This window comes from Chinchilla lanigera, unplaced genomic scaffold (genome assembly GCF_000276665.1).
Source record: "Chinchilla lanigera isolate Chin_1 unplaced genomic scaffold, ChiLan1.0 scaffold00042, whole genome shotgun sequence".
NCBI lineage: Eukaryota > Metazoa > Chordata > Mammalia > Rodentia > Chinchillidae > Chinchilla > Chinchilla lanigera.
In genome coordinates, this window is record NW_004955443.1 from 7303268 (window position 1) to 7326947 (window position 23680).

At 35.0% G+C, this 23680-nt stretch overlaps 1 protein-coding gene across 7 annotated transcripts in view; it reads right to left on the reverse strand.

Annotated features, from left to right (window-relative positions):
* The window catches only part of N4bp2 (NEDD4 binding protein 2), a 140696-nt gene that overhangs the window by 8202 nt on the left and 108814 nt on the right, over positions 1–23680 (reverse strand). For all 7 annotated transcript variants that reach the window (XM_013518097.1, XM_013518095.1, XM_013518094.1 and 4 more), the window contains 5 exons: positions 23292–23488; positions 19847–19965; positions 14868–15006; positions 9582–9770; positions 8144–8312 (listed from right to left, as the gene is read on the reverse strand). In XM_013518097.1, the coding sequence (XP_013373551.1) occupies positions 8144–8312; positions 9582–9770; positions 14868–15006; positions 19847–19965; positions 23292–23488 (813 nt within the window). The remainder of the gene's footprint in view (positions 1–8143; positions 8313–9581; positions 9771–14867; positions 15007–19846; positions 19966–23291; positions 23489–23680) is intronic.

Here is a 23680-nt window from a genome sequence, read left to right on the forward strand (position 1 = left end):
AAAAAAAAAAAAAAAAAAAAAGAAAGAAATGTAAGAAATCTTCACAACCCTATTAATTAAACACTCTGAAGCCAGCCAGCTTTAGTCTAAGTCACAGCTCTGCCACTAAATGACTATGACCATGAACAAGGTAGTTAGCTTCTTGATGCCTGTTTCTTCATAAAGAAAATGGGATAATAGCAATTACTATATAGTCCTTCCCCTCAGAAATGGCTGTCAACAAATCCAGTAGCATAGTCCTACTGTTAGGGATGATTAATTGCTAGCCTAAGAAATGCTTCTTTTTTTTTTGTTTTTTTTGTTTGTTTGTTTTTTTGAGACAGAGTCTCACTATGCAGTTCAGGCTGGCCTTGAGCTCACTTTTTAACCCAGGCTGGTCTTGATAGAGAATTCTTAAAATCTGAATGAGGGGCTGGGGATTTAGCTCAGTGGCACAGCACCTGCCTGGCAAGCGCAACATCGTGAGTTCGATTCCCGGTACCAGAAAAAAAAATCTGAATGAGCCTGAGCCTCTTGGAACACTACAGTTCCTACTTTGGATATGACCTTGGGAAAACCAGTAGATAAAGTCTGAATTTAATAACAGCTGTAACAAATAACAATAACGACAGGCCAGGCACAGTGGCATCTGTCCATAATCACAGCACTTGAGAGTTTGAGGCAGGAGATCACCGCAAGTTCAGGGCTACAAACTGAGTTCAAGGTCAGCCTAAACTGCATAGTGAAACCCTGTCTCAAAAAGACACAAAGACAAAGACACACACACCAGTAACAACAAACTGTTCATGATAAAAGTTGATTTAATGAATAGTTGTTCCTCATTCATAAATAGCCCCAATTCTCACCTTTAGCATAACATACACACCCATGCAACATAAACACTCCATATTTTGTGCACTAAATTACTCTAATACTCCAGCAGAATCACAAACAGGTGGGTTTTCAAGTCTCATTATCACTACGGCAATATTTAGCTTGGAATTTTAAAAGACTATGTGTTCCTGCATTTCTAAATCCTTATTTTCACTTAAGATACCCATTTCCACTCTAATGCACATCCATTACTTCTGGCATGTTATGGTTTTTGTGTAGATGTTCCCCCAAAGCCTCATGTGGTCATGGAGTATTTTCGGAGGTGGCTGAATCTAGAGTGTGTAACTGATTTGTAGTACAAAGCTGGGATTAAGGGTGCTGGGGTTAACGGTGAGTGACTGCTGGCTCAGTCCACTGACTGGATTGGCACCACCCTAATCCTGGTAGACTGGGACAAAAGGAGACTTGTCTCACCCTCTCTTGTTGCTTTTGCTGTCTTCTGCTGCCATGAATGGTTGCCCCTCTGCCATGTGCCACCTTGCCTTGGAGCCAGTAGATTATGGACTGAAACCTCTACAAACTGTGAACTAAATAAACCTTTCCTCCTTTAACTCCAGGTGTCAGGTATTTTGTCCCAGCAATGAGGGAAAAATAACTAATACACAGCAAAATGCTGCTCAAAATAGAACTCTGTCCACATGTTACCTACTCTAGGGTGTCCACTTTGTAAAAAGGTTTGCACTATAAATTTATAAATTATGCACCGTTGTTTAGGTTTGTTTTGTTGTTGTTTTGTAGTGCTGGAGATCAAACCCAGGGGCTTGTGCATGCAAGGCAAGAGTTCTACCACTGAGCCACATCCCCAGCTGTTGTTTAAATTGGTGTGCCACAGAAAACAAATCTCCTCTCTACAATTTACCCATATCACTCCTTCACTACTGCTCCTTTATCAATAAGGTCCATCATTTATACCATCTGACTCTCATTAGTTCATTTGCAGCTCTCCAGGTGATTCTCCAGGTGACTCACATGCCTCAAATAAGGTAGGTCAAAGGATATTTATTGCATGTGTTAACAGGTATTAAGTTTCCCAAATTACAGCTGTTTTTGCTGTTCATCAACAATGAAAGAACCCTATAACTCATTTTTAAGAGTACTCCAGGTTGCTTATTATTTAAACTGCAAATATTTCAGTATGTATCTCAAAAAGAACTCTTAAAAAAAAAAAAAAAAAAAACACCAACCGTGTGGACTGGTGTATACTGTAGCCCTAGAACTTGGAAGGCTAAGGCAGGAGGATCACTTGAGCTCAGAATTCCAAACCAATCTGGGCAACACAATGAAAACACATCTCAAAAAACAAAAAACAAAAACCATAACCACAATATCACCATCTTACAAAATTAACAACGGTTCCTTAATATCATCAGTTTCTAAAAATTTCCAATTATCTAAAAAAATTAAGCTGGGTAATGTGGCACATACTTGGGAAGCTGAGGCAGGAGGACCACTCCAAGTTCAAAGCCAGCTTGAGCTGCATAGTGAGTTCAAGGCTACCCTGAACTATATATAACAAGACTCTGTCTCAAAAAACTAAGAAAAATAAAAATAAATTTTAAAAATTAAGTGATTTGTTTGAATCAAGGTTTAAATAAGACCTATACTGTATTTTGACTGGTATATTTAACTTTTTAACCTAAGTGTCTTCCCTCCCCTTGTGTTTTTCTTATAAATTTACTGAAAAAGAAAGTCAGTCTGGAGTAACCCATCTGGGACTCCTGTCTCTCAGGACCTGCTCCTAGTCCCATTTCTTTTCTCCAATAAATTTTCCCACTCTTAAAAGAAAAAAGAAAAAAAAAATTTCCTGACCATATTCCCATGGTGTTGTTTAACATGTTCCTCTGTCCCCTGAAATTCCCTATGATACAGTCGGTGAGATCTAAAGGCTTAATCAACTTCTAGTTTGATTTTGGGGCAAAAATATGTTGTAGGTAGCGATGCAAATTTCAACCACAAGGCACACAAGGACCACTTTTTTATTCATCTCCTATTTTGAAAATCCTTTTATATTATGACTAAAAGCAACAAAGAGCAGATCCAGATTTTCCTCTGAAAACAATTCTGTTCAACAATATCACCATCTGGTGGTGATGGACAGTAACTACAGGCTACATCAGGATGGCTTTGACTTTTAGAAACTGTCTTGAATGTCAACAAGTATTATCTTGGCTAAGTTATTCAAGTTTATTTTTTTTCTTACAGTTTTTTTTATAATGTTAATGTAACAAAACTCACCACCTTTTAAATGTACAATACAGTGGTTTTCAGTTTAACAATGTTGTACAACCAGTACTACTGGTTCCAGAACATTTCCTTACTCAAAAAGAAATTCTGAGCCTATTAGCTGTTGCTTCAAATACCCCACTTTTCAGCCTCAGCAAACAGAAACCTGTTTTCTGTGGATTTACCTAAATGGGACATTTCATATAAATGGAGTCATATAGCACATGGCTGTCTGTATCTGACTTCTTTCATGTAGCGTGTCTACAAGGTTCAACCATGTTATAGCATGTATCAGTGTTTCATCTTCTTTATGGCCAAAATATTTTCATTATAAATCTATTTTGTTTGTACACACACATTCACGCACAAACACATATATAGGAATATTATTCTGTGATTTTAAAAAAGAGAAAGAAATACTGCCATTTGCAAAAACATGGATGAGCCTGTATGGCATTATGCTACTTGAAATAAGGCAGACAGAAGAGAAATACTTCAAGACCTCACTTACATGTGGACTCTTAAGAAGTCAAAACACATGGAAAGAGTGGTTGTTGCCAGGATCTGGAGGTGGGGAGGAGGGGTAGGGTGGGGATATGTTAGGTAAAAGGTACAAATTTTCAGTTATAAGAATAAATTCTGGGGGCCAGATGTGGTGGTGTACTCCTGTAATCTCAGCACTCAGGAGGCTGAGACAGGAGCATCACCCTAAGTTTGAGGCCAGCCTGCAATATATAAGCGAGTTCAAGGTCAGCCTGCACTACATGGTGAGACCCTGTCTCAAAAAAAAGAACAAGTTCTGGGACTGGGGAAATATATAGCTCCATGGTGGAATGCATAGCCAGAATGTGCAAGGCTCTAGGCTCAGTTCCAACCACAATCAATCCAGGAATTTTATGTACAACATGGTAGCCATTGTTAGTGACATTGTATTGTACACCTGAAATTTGCTAACAGTGGGTCATAAGTGTTCTCACCACACACACAAACGGTAACTACAGGGGATACTGGATGGGATAACTTGCCAGTAGTAATCATTTTACAATGTGCACATACATCAAATCATACTGAACACATTAAATATACATAGTTTTATTGCTCAAAATGATGACAGGATTACCTCCTTACACAGTCATACATTTAGAAGTTTTTTGAGCATTGAACAAAAAGCACTACACATAATCACGATTTAGTAATCAACACTGGCTCAATTCTTGGTCAAAAAGACAAACATTTAACAATGCTAAAATGAGCTTTATGAACACTGTGATAAAGAGGAACACTATGAGAAGCTATTAACAAGGAGCCTAACTAGTATGAAGGTCAAGAAAGACAGATTAATTAAACATACAGCAAAAAAGCGGGAGTAGTGACAAGATGAGATTAGAGACGCAGGCAAGGAACAGGGATTTTGGAATTTACCCTAAACACAACGTAACAACCCCTATTTTCTTATCACAGTGCTAAATGTGTAACTATTTGTTCATTGTCTTCTACCCAGTAGATGGCAAATTTCATAGGGGGAGTGTCTATTTTTTCACTGCTTTACCATTAATGCCTGGAATAGTTAAAATAATCAAATACATGTTCAGTATAAATAACTATTCATCCTTGATAGAATATTGTAGTAGTATTTTTATATACTTGAAGAATTTTTCTTTTCTCCAGCTCAAATAATAATGTGTTTCAAATGCTCTTGAATTTTTTCTTTTCTGTTCTCCACAATTCTTTCCTATATTTCTTCAAAGTTTTCCATGATTCTAACTTTAAAAACTACTGGGTTTGTAGGATCCTCCATCAAAGAATGTCAACTAATAAACAGAATAAAAACAAATTATAAAACATCATTATGCAACCATAATCATAACTGACTCAGCCAAGGGCCATCAATACATGCTAAAACCACTAAGTGAAATGTTATAAGGGAAGGAATGGTGGTTAAAAGAACCACAAAGCATCAACCACCAAAAAGATTTATTAATTAAAAAGGAAAAAAGGTATTCTGTGTCACACGAACATGTGTGTATGCACACGCGTGTATGACTGGGATCTGAACACAGGGCCTTCATGCTGAGCTACATCCTCAAATCTCTTACTTTTTAAAACAGGGTCTTGCTAAATCACTAAACTGCCCAGGCTAGGTTGCAACTTGCAATGCTCGGGCCTCAGCCTCCCAGAGTGCTGGGATTACAGGCATGTACCATAATACCTGGATGAGAAAGGTACATTTACAAAGAAAAATCTGATAAAGTTCTACTGCAATTAAAGAATCAAACTTAGCCAGGTGTGGTAGCACATGCCTGTAATCCCAGCATTTGGGAGGCTGAGCCAGGAGGATCACTGCAAGTTTGAGGCTAGCCTAGGCTACGAAGTGAATTCAAGGCCAGCCTGAACTGTGTAGTGAAACCGTCTCAAAAAGACATAAAAAAAAAAAAACCACAAACCTTATCACCAATAATGGGACAAATGACCATATATGTCTCTTGATATATTCACCAAGGATGATTTAATATCACCTAGGTATAATTTTAACACCTCCCCCAAAAAAGATTTAACCTGATTTGTCTAAATCATGAGGAAATAATCAGATAAATTAAAATGTAGAACAACCTGCCAAAAACTGTCAATGATATGAAGACAAAAAATAGAAAGCTAAATCTCTATTACAGAAACTATACAGACATAGAATACCAAAGGAAAATATCTTTTTTTTTTTTTTTTGGTACAAAGAATTGAACTTGGGACCTTGCACTTGCCAGGCAGGCACTTGTACCACTGAGCTATCTCAGTGGTACCAAGGAAAGGTACCACTGAGGTGGTAGGAAAGGCCCAAAGGAAAATATCTGATGCTTGACTGGATGCTGGATGGGGCAGCAGGGAGACACAACTATGCAGGACATTATCCATACAAATGGACAAATCTGAATATGGCCTATGTATCGCATTATTATTGTGTGAATGTGAAATATCTTAAAAGTGATAAGGGTATTATGGTTATGCAAGAGAATGAACTTGTCCCTAGTGCTAGGGATTGAACCCCAGGGCTTCAAGCATGTTAGGCAAGCACTCTACCACTGAACTACATCCACAAACCAAATCTGTTATTTTTGGTTGGTTAGTTTTTGGTTTTTGAGACAGGGTTTCGCTACATAGCTCCGGCTGCCTTAGCCTCCTAAGTCCTGGGATTACAGGCATATGTCGCCACTTTTGGCTTCAAATTTGCTGAGAGAGACACATGTGGAAGTATCTAAAGCAACACAATGTCTACAATTTATCTTCAAATAATTCAGCAAAAAGCAGTTTTAGAGAGATTAAGTTAATGTGGCCAAATGTTAACAATCAATCATATCTACAGAGAGGATATGTGAGTATTCATTGTATGATTTTTTCCAATTTTTCTGTAAGTTAATTTTTTATCATAAAAATGTTAAGAAAAAAGATAATGACAAAAGTACACATGCTGATAGGCAAAATAAAGTTTACTGTAATGTTATAACTAAGTGGCCATCAATATAGGAGTGAATACATAATAATATAGTCATACAGCATTAAAGGCAGTTATAATGGAAAACTAGATCCATTAAGATGAGTAGGTCTTGAAAACTCTACTGGGTGAAAGTAAGTGGCATGGCTGATGCCCTAATATAACATCATGTACATTCATTTTCTTAAAATTCACACAAGGAATACTGCACGCTAAATATAAATACATGCACATAGAGTAAAAATGGGCAGGAAGGATGTACACCGAATTGTAAAATGTTCATTTTAATTAGAAAGGAAAGGAAGATGACTAGAAATGAACAAGGGCTGCAGGTTCTACTGCTGAGAGAGAGAGAGAGAGACAGAGAGAGAGAGATCAAAAGGGAGGAAAGGAAGAAAAAAGTACTGGGTAGAAACAAAACAGTATAAAACTGAAAAACATGGTAAAATGTTCTAACTTGTTATTTGGATTCTTGGATTCACTAGGTGTTTATTATTCTGTAACTTTTCAAAATAGTTGTAATACATCATAGTAAACATGAAATTTCAGCCTTATGTATCAATCCGATTCAACTATTAAATTATAAGTGATATGTGTTGAACTGATAACTCTGTATAAAGTATGGTATAAAGCCTACTAAACTATACATATATATATGAATTAACCAGAACAACATGGCTATCAATGACAGTGTAGGGCCATGTAGCCACAGGTAAAAACTGAGGTATAGGGCTTTAAAATCTCCCCAATAAAACAGAAAAATAGACAGAAAGCTAGGTGGACAATTCAAAAATAGTAATGATGAAAAGTGACTTTCAGTACTACAGTATGAGGTAAATAAAATAGTTTGAACTTTTCTAGTAACCGAAAAGAAAAGGAGATGTGGTGAGACATTTTAGCATATAAGAAATCACAATACTGGATGGAGGCATTAAAAAAGACCTTTAGCCAGAGCCCTTGGAAGAGGCAGAACAAAGAAACAGGACACACTATGGACAGTTAGAAAGCATGTCCTTTATGACAACTCTGCAAAAATCTTATTACCTCATTTACTTCTTTATTTTATTAAACACCAACTGAATAATTTATAGCCAATAAATATATGTAAGTTTAATAAGTATGTACTGAGCCAGGCGTGGTGGTGAACACCTGTAATCCCAGCACTCAGGAGGCTGAGGTAGATGGATTGTTGTGAGTTTGAGACCAGCCTGGGCTACAAAGTGAGCTCAAGGCCAGCCTGAACTACATAGTGAGACCCTGTCTCAAAAAGACAAAAAATAAGTAAGTATTGAATAATGCTATATCCTTATCCTCCAGTTATAGTGCAACTCCCTCTTAACTAAACAGAGCAAAGAAATACACATTACTGAAACAGGGAGATAAAAGAAAAGGAACTGTTAACAGTCATCAGTGAGAGTTCTATGCCAAGCTTCTCTTGAAGAGTGGCTAACACAACTGTCTACAAATGAGGCAGCTATCCTGAGCCTGTGCATTCAGATACTCCTGAATTTGTAAGTTATACCAACACTAGTAATAGAAAAGGTGTCATAACCACAGTTCTACCTTCAGTTTTCTGCTGTAAAACCGTCATCAAATGTTTTATAGCTTCATCCACATGCAGGCCATGGAGGTCTAACACATTCTGTGGCAGCAGGGAGGCGTTGACTGTCTCAAAGATCTCCACGGCAGCAAGGTGATGGGCTTCTTTCATCCTCCGCTCATGAAGACTACCCTTTATAATTATAAACCAATCACCACTGGACACTTGATACTTTTGACTCAGACAATGAGGAAACTAATAATGACTCAAATAAAAGGCAGAGTAATAAATCTAAAACCTTAATGCACTTGGCTAACTGACAAAGATGCACCAAAATGTGAGTTTCAGTGAAATATAGTTCTTAAACTGGTGAATTGTTGTTTATTATTACATTGCTCAGCTTTTATTCCATGTCATGTTTTAAGACTCATTCATGTTGTTATATACTGAATGTCAATAGTTCATTTCTCTTCATTTTTAACTAATATTTCATAGTACAGATATACCACAAGTTGTTTATCCATTCATACTTGTATATTTAAGTAGTTTCTGGTGTTTGACTTTTTTAGTATACATTTGTAACACATGAAGTTTACATTCATTTTGAGGGATTAGTAAATAAATATACCTCAGCAATTTCAATTCCCTCTCCCATTCTCCCCTCCTTGGAGTAGAGGGAGCAAATCATTGTTTCTAGCATATTTTCTGAACCAAAAATTGTAAAAGAAGGGAACAACTAAATACTATGTCTGAAGATAGAGTGCACTGATTTACTGCTTGATGACAAGTATACTCTGGATAATCCTGGGTCTCAGCTTGGTGTTTCCTTTCAAAATCTTGCAGTTAAAAGTCTGAAGCCAGGTCCTCAGGACTGCAGTTAGATAAAACATGACTGCAGCAGTTTGACATCTTACTCTGTTCAAAAAAGTAAGCCAGGTGGAACCACAAAAATAACAAAGAATCAAAGTGGTTTCTTAGAAGAGCATGCAAAATGAGCCCAGGTAGAAATTTTATTTCCCTGAAAAATACTAATGCCATTTCCTTCTTCTGATTATAAGAGTAATATACACTAAGAATTCAAACATGATAGAAAGCTCAAGACCCCTAACTGTACCCTGAGATGGCCAATTTTAACATTCTTCTTTCCTCCAGAATACTTGTATCTGTTTAGAATGCTCCTGCATGTTAGAATCTAATTTAAAAGAAAAGGTGATCATCAGAATAAACTGTAATTCATATAAGCCGTAAGTGTAAAAGCAATGACAGAAAGTGAACAAAGGAGATGCAATTTTTGAAATCAGATTTCTTTTGTATTAGGGTACCTTATTTATATCGGTTGTATAATCTCTACATTCCCTAATAACTTCATCCAGTCACAACACAGTACGGGATTTAAGATCTACCTCAAGAATCTTTGGCTAACATAATCGGCAAGAAAAAATAATTAGTTTTCCATTTTACCTGCTGGGCATAAAAGGTGGCCACGTGCTTCTTCCCCACCCGATATGCTTCCTTGGCCTTGCCATAGCACTCCATTCTCCTCTGCTGGTGCAAGAGGGCCTCGGCCCTGTAGTCATCATACCTGGGGTACTGGAAATCCTGGAAAGATGACTCATTCAGGTTATCTTCAGTCTCCTTTAACTTTTTTGCCTGTAAGATGTTTCACAATAATATACAAAGAAAGAAAAAGACACATGACTTATCTTCAGAAAATGCATATAAAACTAGGCTCTCTTTATTTTTCGCCTTTTCAAAACAGATTCTAAGTCAGTGTCTTGTAAGTCAAGCACTTACAGACTATTATTAACTCTTCTGTGCCATTACTGCTACCCTTTCTTTAAGCACTTTTACTTCACGAGATGTTGAAGAGTTCTCTGAAGTTGTCAAAAGGTAAGTAGGTCACAAAAATCAAGCCAGAATACAGGATATAAGATAGAGAAACTCAGCCAGTGTAGAAATGCCATTCAATTTCCATTCAATAGAAATCTATTCAAAGTTTCAGTCACTGATGGTGATGATGGCATACTTCAATTTATATTTTAAAAAAATAAAATAATCAAATAATATTATATTTAAAACAGAAGAGCTTGTGGAGTTATCATGGCCAGCATTTAATAAAAATCGTAAGTATGTTTATGGGAGAGTTTCAACCAGGTAACTACCACTAGGCACTATGATCAGTTAACTGTTTCACAATTTCAATCATCTTTTAAAAAGTTACCATGTAATTATTATCCAAAATATCCTTTTAAAGATAAAAGTATCTGTAATATAAAGCACATAATAATGAAAATAATAAACACGCAAATTGCCTCAGTGTTCCCCACCAAATAGGAAAATTGCATTTTTGAATATTTTAAGAGTCATATTTTAACCAAAAACATGTACAGTGATTTCCATATCAAACTTGGCTTTTCATTTATCCCTTTCTCTAATTCACAGAGAAAACTGCTTATAAACAGCAATAAACATTTTATGAAAATTCAACATCGAAATGAAAAAATTGTAATTTTCAATACTGTAACAAATCATGCTTTTTCTAATATAATTAACCAAAAGTAAATTGAAATAATGCAGGTTACTTGTTAAAATTCAAAAAGCTCAAGATACAAAATCAATATTAAAAAAATCAACAAAGAACTAGCTGAGAAAGAAATCAGGGAATTCCATTCACAACACCCTCAAAAAAAAAAAAAATACCTAGGAATCAACCTAAGCAAGTAGATGAAAGACCTTCATGACGAAAATAACAGAACTCTGAAGAAAGAAAGTAAAACACTAGAAGATGGAAGGACCTTCTATGTTTATGGTTCAGCAGAAACGGCCATATTACCAAAATTACCAAATCTACACATTCAATACACTATCAAAATTCCAATGACATTCTTCACAATAAAAAAAAATCCTAAAATTCATATGAAAACACACAAAACCTAGAATGGCCAAAGTAATGTTAAGCAAAGAGCCAAAGCTGGAAGCATAAAAATACCTAGTTTCAAATTATAATACATGGCCATAGTAATAAAAACAACATAGTACTAGCAAAAAATAGACACAAGACCAATGGAACATAAGATACAGAAACAAATGCATGCAACTATTTTTCATACTTCGCAAATTTCCATCTGACTCGATGGAGTCAAAAACATTCACTGAAGAAAAGATAGCCTCTGTCTTAGTCTCTTTTTCTCAATGCTGAGACAAAATACCTGACACCTAAAGTTAAAGGAGGAAAAGTTAATTTTGGCTCACAATTTGTAGAGGTTTCAGTCCATAATCAGCTAGCTCCAAGGCAGGGTAGCAAGGCACAGGGGCATTGCAGAGAAAAAACAGTTCATGGCAGGCAGAAGGTAGGAATGCTGCAAAGCAGTAAGCAATGACAGCAGCCCTCTTTCTGTTCCTTATATTACATGGAGGCTACAAGCCCTCTGAGGAGGTAACATTCACACCCAGGGAGGGACTTCATATTACCACTCTCTGAACTATGCCAAACTAATTCGTGGGCTAATTTAGTAATCACACACCTTTAATCCTAGCATCACACACTCTAGATCCAGCTACCTCTGAAAAAGCCCCACCTTTGACGACGTGAGGCTTTGAGGGAGACATCTAGGTCCAAACCATAACAGCCTCTTTCATAAACACTTCTAGGGAAACCAGATGTCCACTTCTAGAAGAGCAAAATTAGATCCCTATCTCTCACCCTTTATAAAAATCAATTCAAAATGGATCAAAGACATAGGTATAAGATCTGAAACTCTCACACTGTTAGAAGAAACCTAGGGCAAACATCGGAGGTATAGGTCCAAAGATTTCCTAATAGAACTCCAATAACTTAGGAAACAATAGCAAGAACCAATAAATGGGACTACATTAAACTAAAAAGTTTCTGCACAGCAAGGCAAACAACCCACAGAGTGAAGGGACAACCTATAGAATGGGAGAAAATCTTTACCAGCTACTCTACCAATAGAAGTTAGTATCTACAACAGATAAAGAACTCAATATGAGAAAACAGCCTAATCAATTAATGGCCAAATGAATTGAACACATTTCTCAAAAGAATATAAATGACCAATAAGCATATGAAAAAAATGTTTAACACCTTTAGCCATTAGAGAAATGCAAATCAAAACTATACTGAGAGGTGGGTGCAGGTGGCACACTCTTGTAATCCCAGCACTCAGAAGGCTGGAGGAGGAGGATGTTGAGTTTGAGTTTATCCTGGGACACATAATGAGTTCAAGGCCAGCCTAGACTATGTAGCAAGAGCCTATCTTTAAAAAACAAATCGAACACACAAAAACTACACTGAGTTTCCATCTCACCCCAGTGATAATGACTATCATCAAGAATACAAAAAACAATGTATGTAGGAGAGGACGTGGGGGTTGGGAGTACTACACTGCTGGTGGGAAGGTGAATTAGTACAGCCACTCTGAAAATCAGTATGGAGGAAAATCAAAATCAGTACTTGAAAATCTTCAAAATAAAAATAGATCTACTATATAACCCAGCTGTACCACTCCTTGGTATATACCCAAAGGGATTAAAGTCAGCATAATATACATCGTGATACTTGCATATCTATGTTTATTGCATTATAATTCACAATAGCCAAGATTATAGAACCACCCCAGGTGACAATCAACAGGCGGATGGATTGATAAATCCAGGTACATACAGACACAAAGGAGTATTATTCAGCCATTACAAGGAACAAAATTATGTCATTTGCAGAAAAATGTATCATGGTAAGTGAAATAAACCAGACGCAAAGATAGGTACTGCATGTTTTCCCTTAATATATGGAATCTAAAAAGTTAACAAGAAAGTAGAAGGGAGACTATTATTAAATAAGATGAAGAAAAGGGCAAGGATGGAGAGAGGTATAAGGGAGGCTTACAAGGTAGGTGAGTATGATCAAACAACAACATTGAAACCATTATTTTGTAATTATTTTTCATAACTGGGGACCTTTCATTACTGGACCCTAGACCTCTGTACTGAGCTACATCACCAACCCTTTTTTATTTTTTTGAGATATGGTCTCACTAAGTTACCCAAGCTGGGCTCATACTTACAATCTTCCTGCCGCTGCCTCCCAGAGTGCTCAGATTGTAAGTGTGCATCACCACACCCAGCTCAATATTTTGTAAAACAGAAACTATAAAAATATTAAAAAATTAGAAAATTTAAAAAAACAAAAATTCAAAAAGCTGAAAATTGTCATTTGTTTAGAAATACTATTGCTGGACATGGTGGCACACACCTGTAATCACAGCACTCAGGAGGCTGAGGCAGGATTACTACAAGTTCAAGGCCTCTCAAGGCCAGCCTGAATTACACAGTGAGACAAAAGAAAGAAAGAAGAGAGAGAGAGAAAGAGAGAGAAAAGGAGGGAGAGAAGGAAGGAAGGAAAGAAGGAAAGAAAAGATAATTATCAATGATTATAATCTACTCTATAAAAAACAATCTTCAATGAATAATGATTTAAAAATTTCATGTAGTATTGAGTTCAAGACTCACTATACAGCAAGACCCTGTCTCAAAAAAAATTTATGTAGTATTATTTCACATATTAAATGTTATGTTAAAATTATAGGTATTATATAATGTATACACATATATATCAATAACTAAAGTAAACTTTCTTTCAAATCTTCCTCCTGGGAACAGTTCAGAAGCCAAGAAAGAGTGAAGAAAACTAGCCTAATATATAACACTAGTTGGTTATATAATTTCTTCTCTCATTATATTTTGATTACTTCGACCCTAGAACTCAAAAGGCTTGAAAAAATTAAAGGACATTAAATTTAAAAAAATAAAGATATCACTATATTCATTATCAGAAACTAAAATCTGTAAATCAATTTTTTTTAACAAATACACAGCTTACTTTATGAAAAACACAGAATACCAGGATGTCTTTTATGTAAGAATATTCACAGAACCATCTCCTATGTCATTTTCAGTGCTGTTTAGTCACAGCTAGTTTATATTAATGTTCAGATATTCCATGAGTGTATGTCTTGCCTTCCTAATAAAATCAAAGATTTTGGGAAAGGGTAATAAAAATGCTTTCTTGAACTTTTGAAAATCCCCATATACCTAATACTATGAACATAATAAATATTTCATTATATAAGGGATTCTGTACCTATTCATATTTAAAAATGCTATTTTGGGAGCTGGGGATTTAGTTCAGTGGCACAGTGCCTGCCTGGCAAGCGCAAGGTCATGAGTTCGATTCCCAGTACCAGAAAAAAACAAAACAAAACAAATAAAAAACAAAAAAATGCAATTTTGGTTTGTGAGAAGAGATCTTGTTTTTAAATTTCTTGTTGTTAAAGAAAAAAGTAATTTCTACACAGGAGTTGTAGAAATTCAAGTGCTGTCATGCACGCTGACATTAAAGAAAAAATACAATCAGCTATAAACTTCCAACATAGTCAAGGGGTGAGAAATAAGCTGGGCGTGGTGGCACTCACTTGTAGCCCTCTGGGAAGTTGAGGAAGGAGGATCACAAATTGAAACCCAGCCCTGGGAACAAAGAGCGACCCTGTCTCAAAATAAAAAATGCTTAGGTGGGGGGTCAGTGACGTAGTTCAGTGCAAAGCCCCTAGGTTTAATCCCGAGTACCACAAAAAAATCCTGATAATCATTAAATTATTATGCTCAAGAAACAAATCATATTTCTATACACTCTTATCTACCATTATAGTAAAAAATGAGTGAATCCCATACCTTTTTCTCTTTAGACTTCTGTACAGTATGAGAAGTGACAGTCTCATGTTGGTGAACAAACTCTTGAGCTACAACTGTTTTTACAGGGTCTCCTTCAAGAACACAGTTTAGAAATTGCACTGTTTGTTCTAATGAATAGCTGTAGAAAGTTTAAGTACAAATATGTGAATAAATAAAAATAAAAAGATATGTGGAGGCTTAAATATAAGCAATCAAACATTATATAATATGAAAAACTGACTTGTTAAGTTTTCAACATTGAAATTAAATGTTCTTTATGTAATTCAGAGTCAAGAATGATATCAGCCAAACTAACAAGTAACAGGTTCCCAAAAACTAATTTTTCAAAATGAATATCAAAAAGTACCAATGTGTGCCAAGAATAGTAGGGGAAGGCTGATCAGTGGGTACTGAGCTACAGTTATATACAGCAAGAAGTTCTTATGTACAGGAGGATGATAATAGATATCAACTCTAATATACTGCAAATTTCAAAAGCTAGAAGGAAAGATTTGGAAAATTTTTATCATAAAAAATGATAAATGAGACAGATATACTTAATCTGAATAAATTATTTCACAATGTATATATGCATTGAAACACATTAGTCCATTAACATGTACAACTTTATGTTTATATACCCATTAATATAAACCATATATATATGTGATGAGTGAGGCCCCAGATTCAATCCCCAGCACCAAAAAGTTGCAGTGATAATTCAATTTCTGATCTTTTAGTCTAGCTAGAGTAACCACACCAAAAAATATCTTTCTTTTACTATATCACCTATACTCTAGTCCTTTATTGCATTTATACATGGTTTCAGTTTCCTTAAAAAAAAAAAAAAAAAAAACTCACGACAATTAGACCTTTAAACTGACATTTTTGTTGTGCCAAATTCTACGTTTACTTACACCATGAAGCTCTAGTTTAAAAAATCCAAAACAGAAATGCAAAACGGGAAAAGTAAAACACTATCCTACCCCTCTCAGCAGGTTGTTCACTGTAATAGTATATTCTCTGTAGTATGGAATTCTACAAATTGACCAACACCTGATAACTCATGTTGTAATATTTAAAGAAACTTGGTGAAAAGAAAAGTATGACTGATATAATACTGCTCCTGATTTCAGCTCATCTCTTCCACTGGTCAGAAAATGAAGAGCTGACCACACAGAAATATTTTTTAAATTTTAATCTAAAAGTGTGATATTTTGCTATTCTTCAATTTATTAAAGACAACCTTTGAAGGGGAGTAATTTGGAGTCACCAGTTGAAGCTCTGATCTTGCTGTCTCCAATATGTACAATCACTGACGGTGAACCTATAGCACACATCTGCAGTGGGCACAAAGAACCCCTGCTGCCGAGCATTCAGGTTTAATTACAGTGTCAGCGCTTTGCAATAAAGGAGTTCTGGGTTGCAGCTTGGGCACTTGGTCTCTAAAAAGTTCACCTTCACTGAGCTAGATGGTACCAGCAATAATCTATAGCCTTTCGAGCCCATAATATCACTGGCCCCTCGAGAGGCTGGAAGTCAGTCTCCACCACTGGTTTTGTTTGACAGTTCTGGCCCTGGAAGACTGTATCACAAGCACATACAGTACTAAGTACACCCACCTAACCTCTACCACAATGAATCTAAAGCTACCTCTTCTTACAAAGAGAACTATCCAGTTGTTGACGAACAAATGGAGGCAATCAGCCAAAAAAAGTGAAGAGTGAAGAGCCTGGCTAACGACCCCCTGGCCTCCCCCAAAAGGGCTCACCCAGCGCCTCACCCTGCCTGGGTTGCTTTACCTCGAGTCCTCTGACCCTGACCCCAGCAGGAAAAAAGCTACCATATACCAGAAAAACCTCACTAACCCCAACCCTCAGGAGATTTTAATATATAAACTTAAGAAAACAGATCAGATAGCAAAACTAAATGAGGAAATTATGAATTGAACCAATACCATTAAAAGCCTATGTGACACATTATGTGACACATTTAGAACTCTGTGTTTTTAGCAGAGAATATTCTTTTCAAACAGATTCTCATATATTATTCATAGAAACTGATCATGTATTAAACCACAAAAAGAACTTCAAATTCTAAAAATTTGTACTCTTCTAAGCTACTTTCTTGTACCCTAATACAAAAATAACAACAAAAATAACCTCCTAACATCACCACCAAAGGCATCAAATAACTTAGAAAATCTTAAAACTTTAGATAAGTAAAAAAAAAAAAAAAAAAAAAAAAAATCAAACTGAAATTAGACATTTATTGAAAATAAAAGTACTATATGTCAGAACTCAATACAGGAAAAAAATCATATCTTTAAATGTATTTGAGATTAATGATTAAAAGGAAATAAACTAACCAAAGACTTGAAAATAAAGCAAACATTTTTGAGAAAAGAATCTGCAAAAATAAATGTAAAACCTAACACACTTTGACTAGTAAACCAAGAGTTTGTCATTTAAAGAACCAATCCAATAAAAAGCAAAAACACAAAATATGCAACATTAACTAAGAAAAAGGGATATGATCAAATATAGTGTTTTAATTATAAATAACATTATATATAATTTAAAATAATAAACTTGTAGACTAAGGTGAAATTGGTGATCTTCTGGAAAAAAAACTACACCTAGAAGACAGAACTACACCTAAAAGACAGAAATGACACATGACAAAAAGGCAAACATCTGAATACAGCAATAATCTTTAAAAAGATAGTAATCGGTTCTAAAAGCCCTCTCTTCAAAAATATACACATCCAGTATCTCTTCAAATTACCAAACTAATTAAACTTTCCATAGCAGACAGAAAAACGGCAGTCTTATCTGACACCAAATAAATCCCTGAAACCAAAATCTGACAAAAATAGCAAAGAACAGAAAACTTACAGACCAAAACTTCATTTAATTGTTACAAAAATTCTAATGAATTAGTAAATCAAGAACTATACCACATCATTAAAGAAAAAAAACCAAAACTCAGGATAAAGCAGGTATTATTCCAGAAATCTATTATTGTGATGGATACAATAATATATTAACCAAGTTCAAAACACATACTCTCAAAAGATTCCATAAAGTATCTTTAATTCTTGCTAAACCAAGATGTTAAGAAAAAACGTATGATCAAAAAGTATGCACTGGGCTGGGGATTTAGCTCAGCGGCACAGCGCTTGCCTGGCAAGCATGAGATCCTGAGTTTGATTCCCAGTACTGGAAAAAAAAAAAAAAAAAAAAAAAAAAGTATGTATTAGTCAAACTAAATAGAACTGTTCCTAATAAACATCAAGATGCACTATACCACTATAATAATTTAAAACAATATTGTGGCAATTCAAGACCTAACAAATAGTGGCACACAACTATAATCCCAGCACTCGGGAGGCTGAGGCAGGAGGATCGTTGAAAGTTCGAGACCAGGGTGGGCTACAAAGTGAGCTCAAGGCCAGCCTGAACTGCATAGCGAGACCCTGTCCCAAAAAAAAAAAAAAAAAAAAAAGACCTAACAAATAGCTAGTTATATTTTACATGAATGCATAAAGATGATCCGTTCATTCAGTTATTTGGAAAACTGCCACCTCATTTATAAATCTCTACTTCATACCACACACATAAAAATGTAAGGTAGAGAAAAACAATTTAGCTATTAAAAATACTAAAGAGCTGGGCGTGGTGACACATGCCTGTAATCCCAGCACTGGGAAGCCGAGGCAGGAGGATAGTTGCAAGTTTGAGACCAGCCTGGCCTACAAAGTGTGCACAAGGCCAGCATGAACTGCATAGTAACACCCTGTCTCAAAAAGACAAAAAAAAAACCTAAAAATATTTTTATAATGTTGGGATAGAAAAGACTTCCTAAGTAAGACATAAAACACAAAAACAATGAAGGAAAAGACTTGCTGCTACATATATGAATTAAAAGATACCTATGCCCAAAGAGACTATACCAAGTTAAGAGATTAGTATCATAGCAGGAAAAATAATTGTAACCTATCTTAACAGACAAAAATAACTATACATAATACATAAAGAGTGTCACAAAACTAGAAAGAGAAAGAACCAACAGAAAAATAGGCAAATGTAAGTGCGTAATTGGTAGGAAAAGAAATGTAAAAAAAGCCACCTTGTTAGCAATCAGGAAAATAGAAATTTATAGTAGTATATCATTTTTCCTACCAGATGGACAAAACCATTTTTTTAATTCCTAATATCCAGGAAGGTTACACTCTTTAGTGCATATAACCATATAACTAATACACACAGCTTTTATTAAAGGAAGTTTGGCATTAGTTATAAAAGTTTTCAATGTATACACTCTATAAACCAATAATCTCACTTCTAGGCACTATCTTACAACAGCATTCACCAATATATACAAAGATATGTACCCAAGGATGCTCACTATAACATAGTTACCAGTTTTTCTTACAGTTAAAAACTGCACAGTCAGGCATGGTGGTGCATGCCTATAATCTCAGCACTTGGGAGGCTGAGGCAGGAAGACTGCTACAAGTTCAAGGTTAGCCTGGGCTAGACAGTACTTTAAAGGCCAGCCTGAACTACATAGCAAGACCCTGTCTCAAAAAAAAAGATACTCCACAATTAGAGACATGTTTAAATAAATGATGGTACTTTCTTACTGTGGAACACTCTGTACACTTGAAAAAGAACAAGTCATTATGTACAGATAAGAAAATCCCAGCAAAACTACAAAATCAGCACATAAAATAAGAATATGATCTGATGAAATGTATATGCATATACATACACAAAAGCTCACAGTACACATGTATGCACAGATATTAGCATATATGTGAGGAACATGAACTGAAAGAAACTACTCACCATGTATACTGCATTTGAACTGCTTATATAACTTTTATCAGAAAAATAAACATCAGAGATTGTTTGCCATATCCTTTCAGCGACATCCTAACAGAAAATACAAACAATCAATCCTTCAGCACTCACTTGTGATCCTTGAAAATGTCCATCAGAAAATTTCGATCAATGGCTGGAAACATCTTAAAGAGCTGCTTCTCCTTTAGTTTAGTGGCACAATCTTTTACAAACATAAGTGTCTCCCTTTTCTAAAATAAAAACACAAAAATCACTCTTTAAGATGAAACTTAAAATACTAACATAGCTAATCAAAAGCATAGCTATTGCAAAAAATATTAATTTATAAGCACTCACAGACTTTCTTTGATTAAAGGCTAAAATAAGTAGTGTTAAGTATTCTCACACTATTTAGGTATGTCTCATTTTCGTAAAGTATTTGAAATTGCTCATATATATACATACAAACATATACAAATGTGTGTGCATGTATATACAAATATATGCACACATACACATTCCATACATTCATATTAAAGTATGAAGAGATATATACAGTCATATACCACATAACAATGTTTCAGTCAATGGCTGACTGCATATACACATCAGTAAATCTGGCTAAACTATAGGTTATACTATCCAGGCTTGCCTAAGTATACTCTGATGTTCACACAATGACAAAATTGCCTAATGATAAATTTCCAAGAATACTACCCTTGATCATGAATCAATACATGACTGTACATATAAACAGGATATAAATAAATGAAGATGGAGATTAGAGAAAATAAAGCTAGCAAGAAAAATTAGTATATATATCAATACCACAAAACCCTGTATGATTGCTAAAGATAGACCACAAATTTATTTCTGAGTCTCTTAGTGTCCAAAGCAAAGAAGAAAAAGACTCTCAGCATCCACAAAATAAAAACAAACCAGCTGTTCAGAAGTACAGCTTTTCTGATACTGAGGACTGAGAGAATTTTCTCCCATGGGTCTTCATAAAAGAGACACTGTCTGATGCTGTGAACAATATCCTGAAAAACATTTTTTCCTCAATGGGAAGAAACTACAATGTACAAATAAGTTGCAAATCAGGCTCACAGAAAAATCTTAGAATTCATAATTATTTTTCACAAACATAATTACTTCAAAATAACTATAAAAATTGTTATTATTTTTCACAATTCATATTTGGATCTGCCAACCTAACACTGCCAAGCCAAAAGAACTTTCCTAAAATACGCTATTTTAATTCTAACCCAGAATTATGGTAAACATTAGTGAAGTGACTTCAGTGGCTTCTAACATTGCCCACCCTGAGATGCAACTGAGTATTTTCTGCTCCTAAACATTGAAAATATAACAATAAAGATGACTCTGAAATTTTCTAACTTTAAAAATTACAGTAACCCTAAATAACCCAAATAACATATTTGTTTTGAAGCCATTGATAGCACCAAACTACTAAAAGAAAAGAACAGTACGTGAAAATCTGACCAGGAAAAAGGACTGACAAAACTGAACACATCACTAGGGTGATGGAAAAAAGCCACCTCAAGAATTTAGGTATCTCATATTTTATTTAAAATATGCATTATAACCTGAATTTATTTTTTAAAAAGTCAATGGTCAGTTTTACTATAGCAGTCTACCAGGCCCCAGAGTTTCTCAAATACAAATTCTAACATCTCCTCAATGAACTGAAAGCCCATGTCCTTAATCATCTTAAACTATTCCATGAATATATCATACATAAAATCTGTTTTATGTTGCTTGTTTAAAAAGTATACCAAATGTATTTCTCCTCTGGACACAAAGAGCAAAGAGAAAACACTAAGAAATTCTACTAAGATCTATCTAAAGTCTCCTTGAGACTAAGTCGTCCAGCTTCTAACAGCAAATTATCACTGACAGAAAAAAAGTGCCCAAAATTGTGAAGTCAAAAGATGCACTCTTGCTCATTACATTAAGGGACTGAAAAACAGGTTAGGGTTGTAAAGGTAAATTTATAGTGGAAAAGGGAATTACAGGAAAAAGTAGTTAACCATATGAGCAGAAATGTTATTAGGCATTCCTTATTTATACTAAGAAAATCCTTCTTACATGTTAATTGCACACGTAGATTAAGAAGGGTATCTGAAACAACACTTAGATTATACAACACTGCTACTTGATTGTTCCTTGATTATGTAAGCGTGCGAAGATGGGACTGGTAGTACATTACCAATTTAATTAACAAGATAACTAGAAAAAATAAATATGAAGAATCACATCATTCTTTCTACGCCCCAATTCTATATATTACAACCAAATGAGTAAGAAAGAGTGAAAAACAGCTTAAGATTACCATCTAAGATATGCATTTTAAACTATTAGGAATTACTTTTGTCCCTTAAGAAGTGGACTAATAACTTTTAAGCTCTTTTCCATTTTGATTTTGAACTTCTTTAATATTAAGTTTCAGAACTAAAAGATGAGAAAAAATGCAAAAGAAACCAAATTCACTTGTGGCTTCATATGCTTAATATGAAGAAAATAAGAAATAAAGAAATAAAAATAAGTCAAAATAAGAAATAAAAGTAAGGTTTCTATTTTAACTTAACTGAAGTTAGAAAAAGCATAATTTTTTTTTTTTTTTTTTTTTTTTTTTTTGTCTTTTTTGAGACAGGGTCTCACTATGCAGTTCAGGCTGGCCTTGAGCTCACTTTGTAACCCAGGCTGGTCTCAAACTTCCAACGATCCTCCTGCCTCAGCCTCCCAAGTGCTGAGATTACAGGCGTGCGCCACCACACCCAACTGAAAAAGCATAATTTTTAAAATTCAAATCCATTAAGTTTCTCAAATTTTCTAAAAAAATTGTTTCAAAGATGGACACATGTTTAATAGCAAGATGAACAATTCATACTTCTAATTTATGTATGAATTTATCTTTAAATAAAAGATTTCTTTCATGTTTTTCTAACATTAAAAAAATCAGAGGTAGCTGGGCATGGTGGCACATGCCTGTAATCCCAGCACAAGGGAGGCTGAGGCAGAAGATCACCACAAGCCCAAAGCCAGCCTGCATTAGATAGCAAGACCATGAATAAAAAAAAAAAAAAAAAGGTAAATATTAGAAGACAGATGCACATTAATCACTTTCAAAATTAAATGCACATTAATCACCTTCAAAATTAAATCTAAGACAACACAAATATAATGTAGAAGGATTATTATTAGAATATCAACTACCTAAAAGCAAAAACCTCCAACTTCAGACTGCACCAAAAACATTTTTCAAATGGGTATGGTCACGTTTGCCTGTAATACCAGCACCTAGGAAGCTGAGGCAGGAGGATGCCAGCCATGAGTTCAAGGCCAGCATGGGCTACATAGTCAGTTCAAGGCCAGTCTGAACTGCATAGTAAGACTCTGTCTCCAAATACAAAAATCTCAATTGTAACATTAACTTCAACCAGGTTAAATACGGATTCTAGATTAGGAAACACAGAATTAAATGAACATCACAAAGTAAGCAAATACAATTAACTACAGTCAAAAACAACAGTTTAATATTTGTACTGACTCATACCAAATCATGCTTTTCCTGTAAGGCAATTTCTTCTGACATGATTTCTCTGAGTGATACTTTTTTAGTGTGAGTATTCCAATGATCCAAGAAGGGCAGCATTTCAGGTGCTGCTAAAGTCCTCAGTAATTTTCTACCTGTTTTCTGAAATGATTTTTGTTCAGGATTATTGAGACCAGTATTTCCAACCAAGGAAGGATCTAGAAGAGCAATATAAATAGTGTCATATCTTCAACAAATAATATACAAACTAAAAGTTACTCACTTTTACAACTACCTCAAAGAAACCAAGAAAACTCAGTTTTTAGCTTTTGGATTTGTAAATATAACACAACTCTGAAATTTCAAAATACATTTTCACATAATTGCACACAAGAACGTATATGTATAAA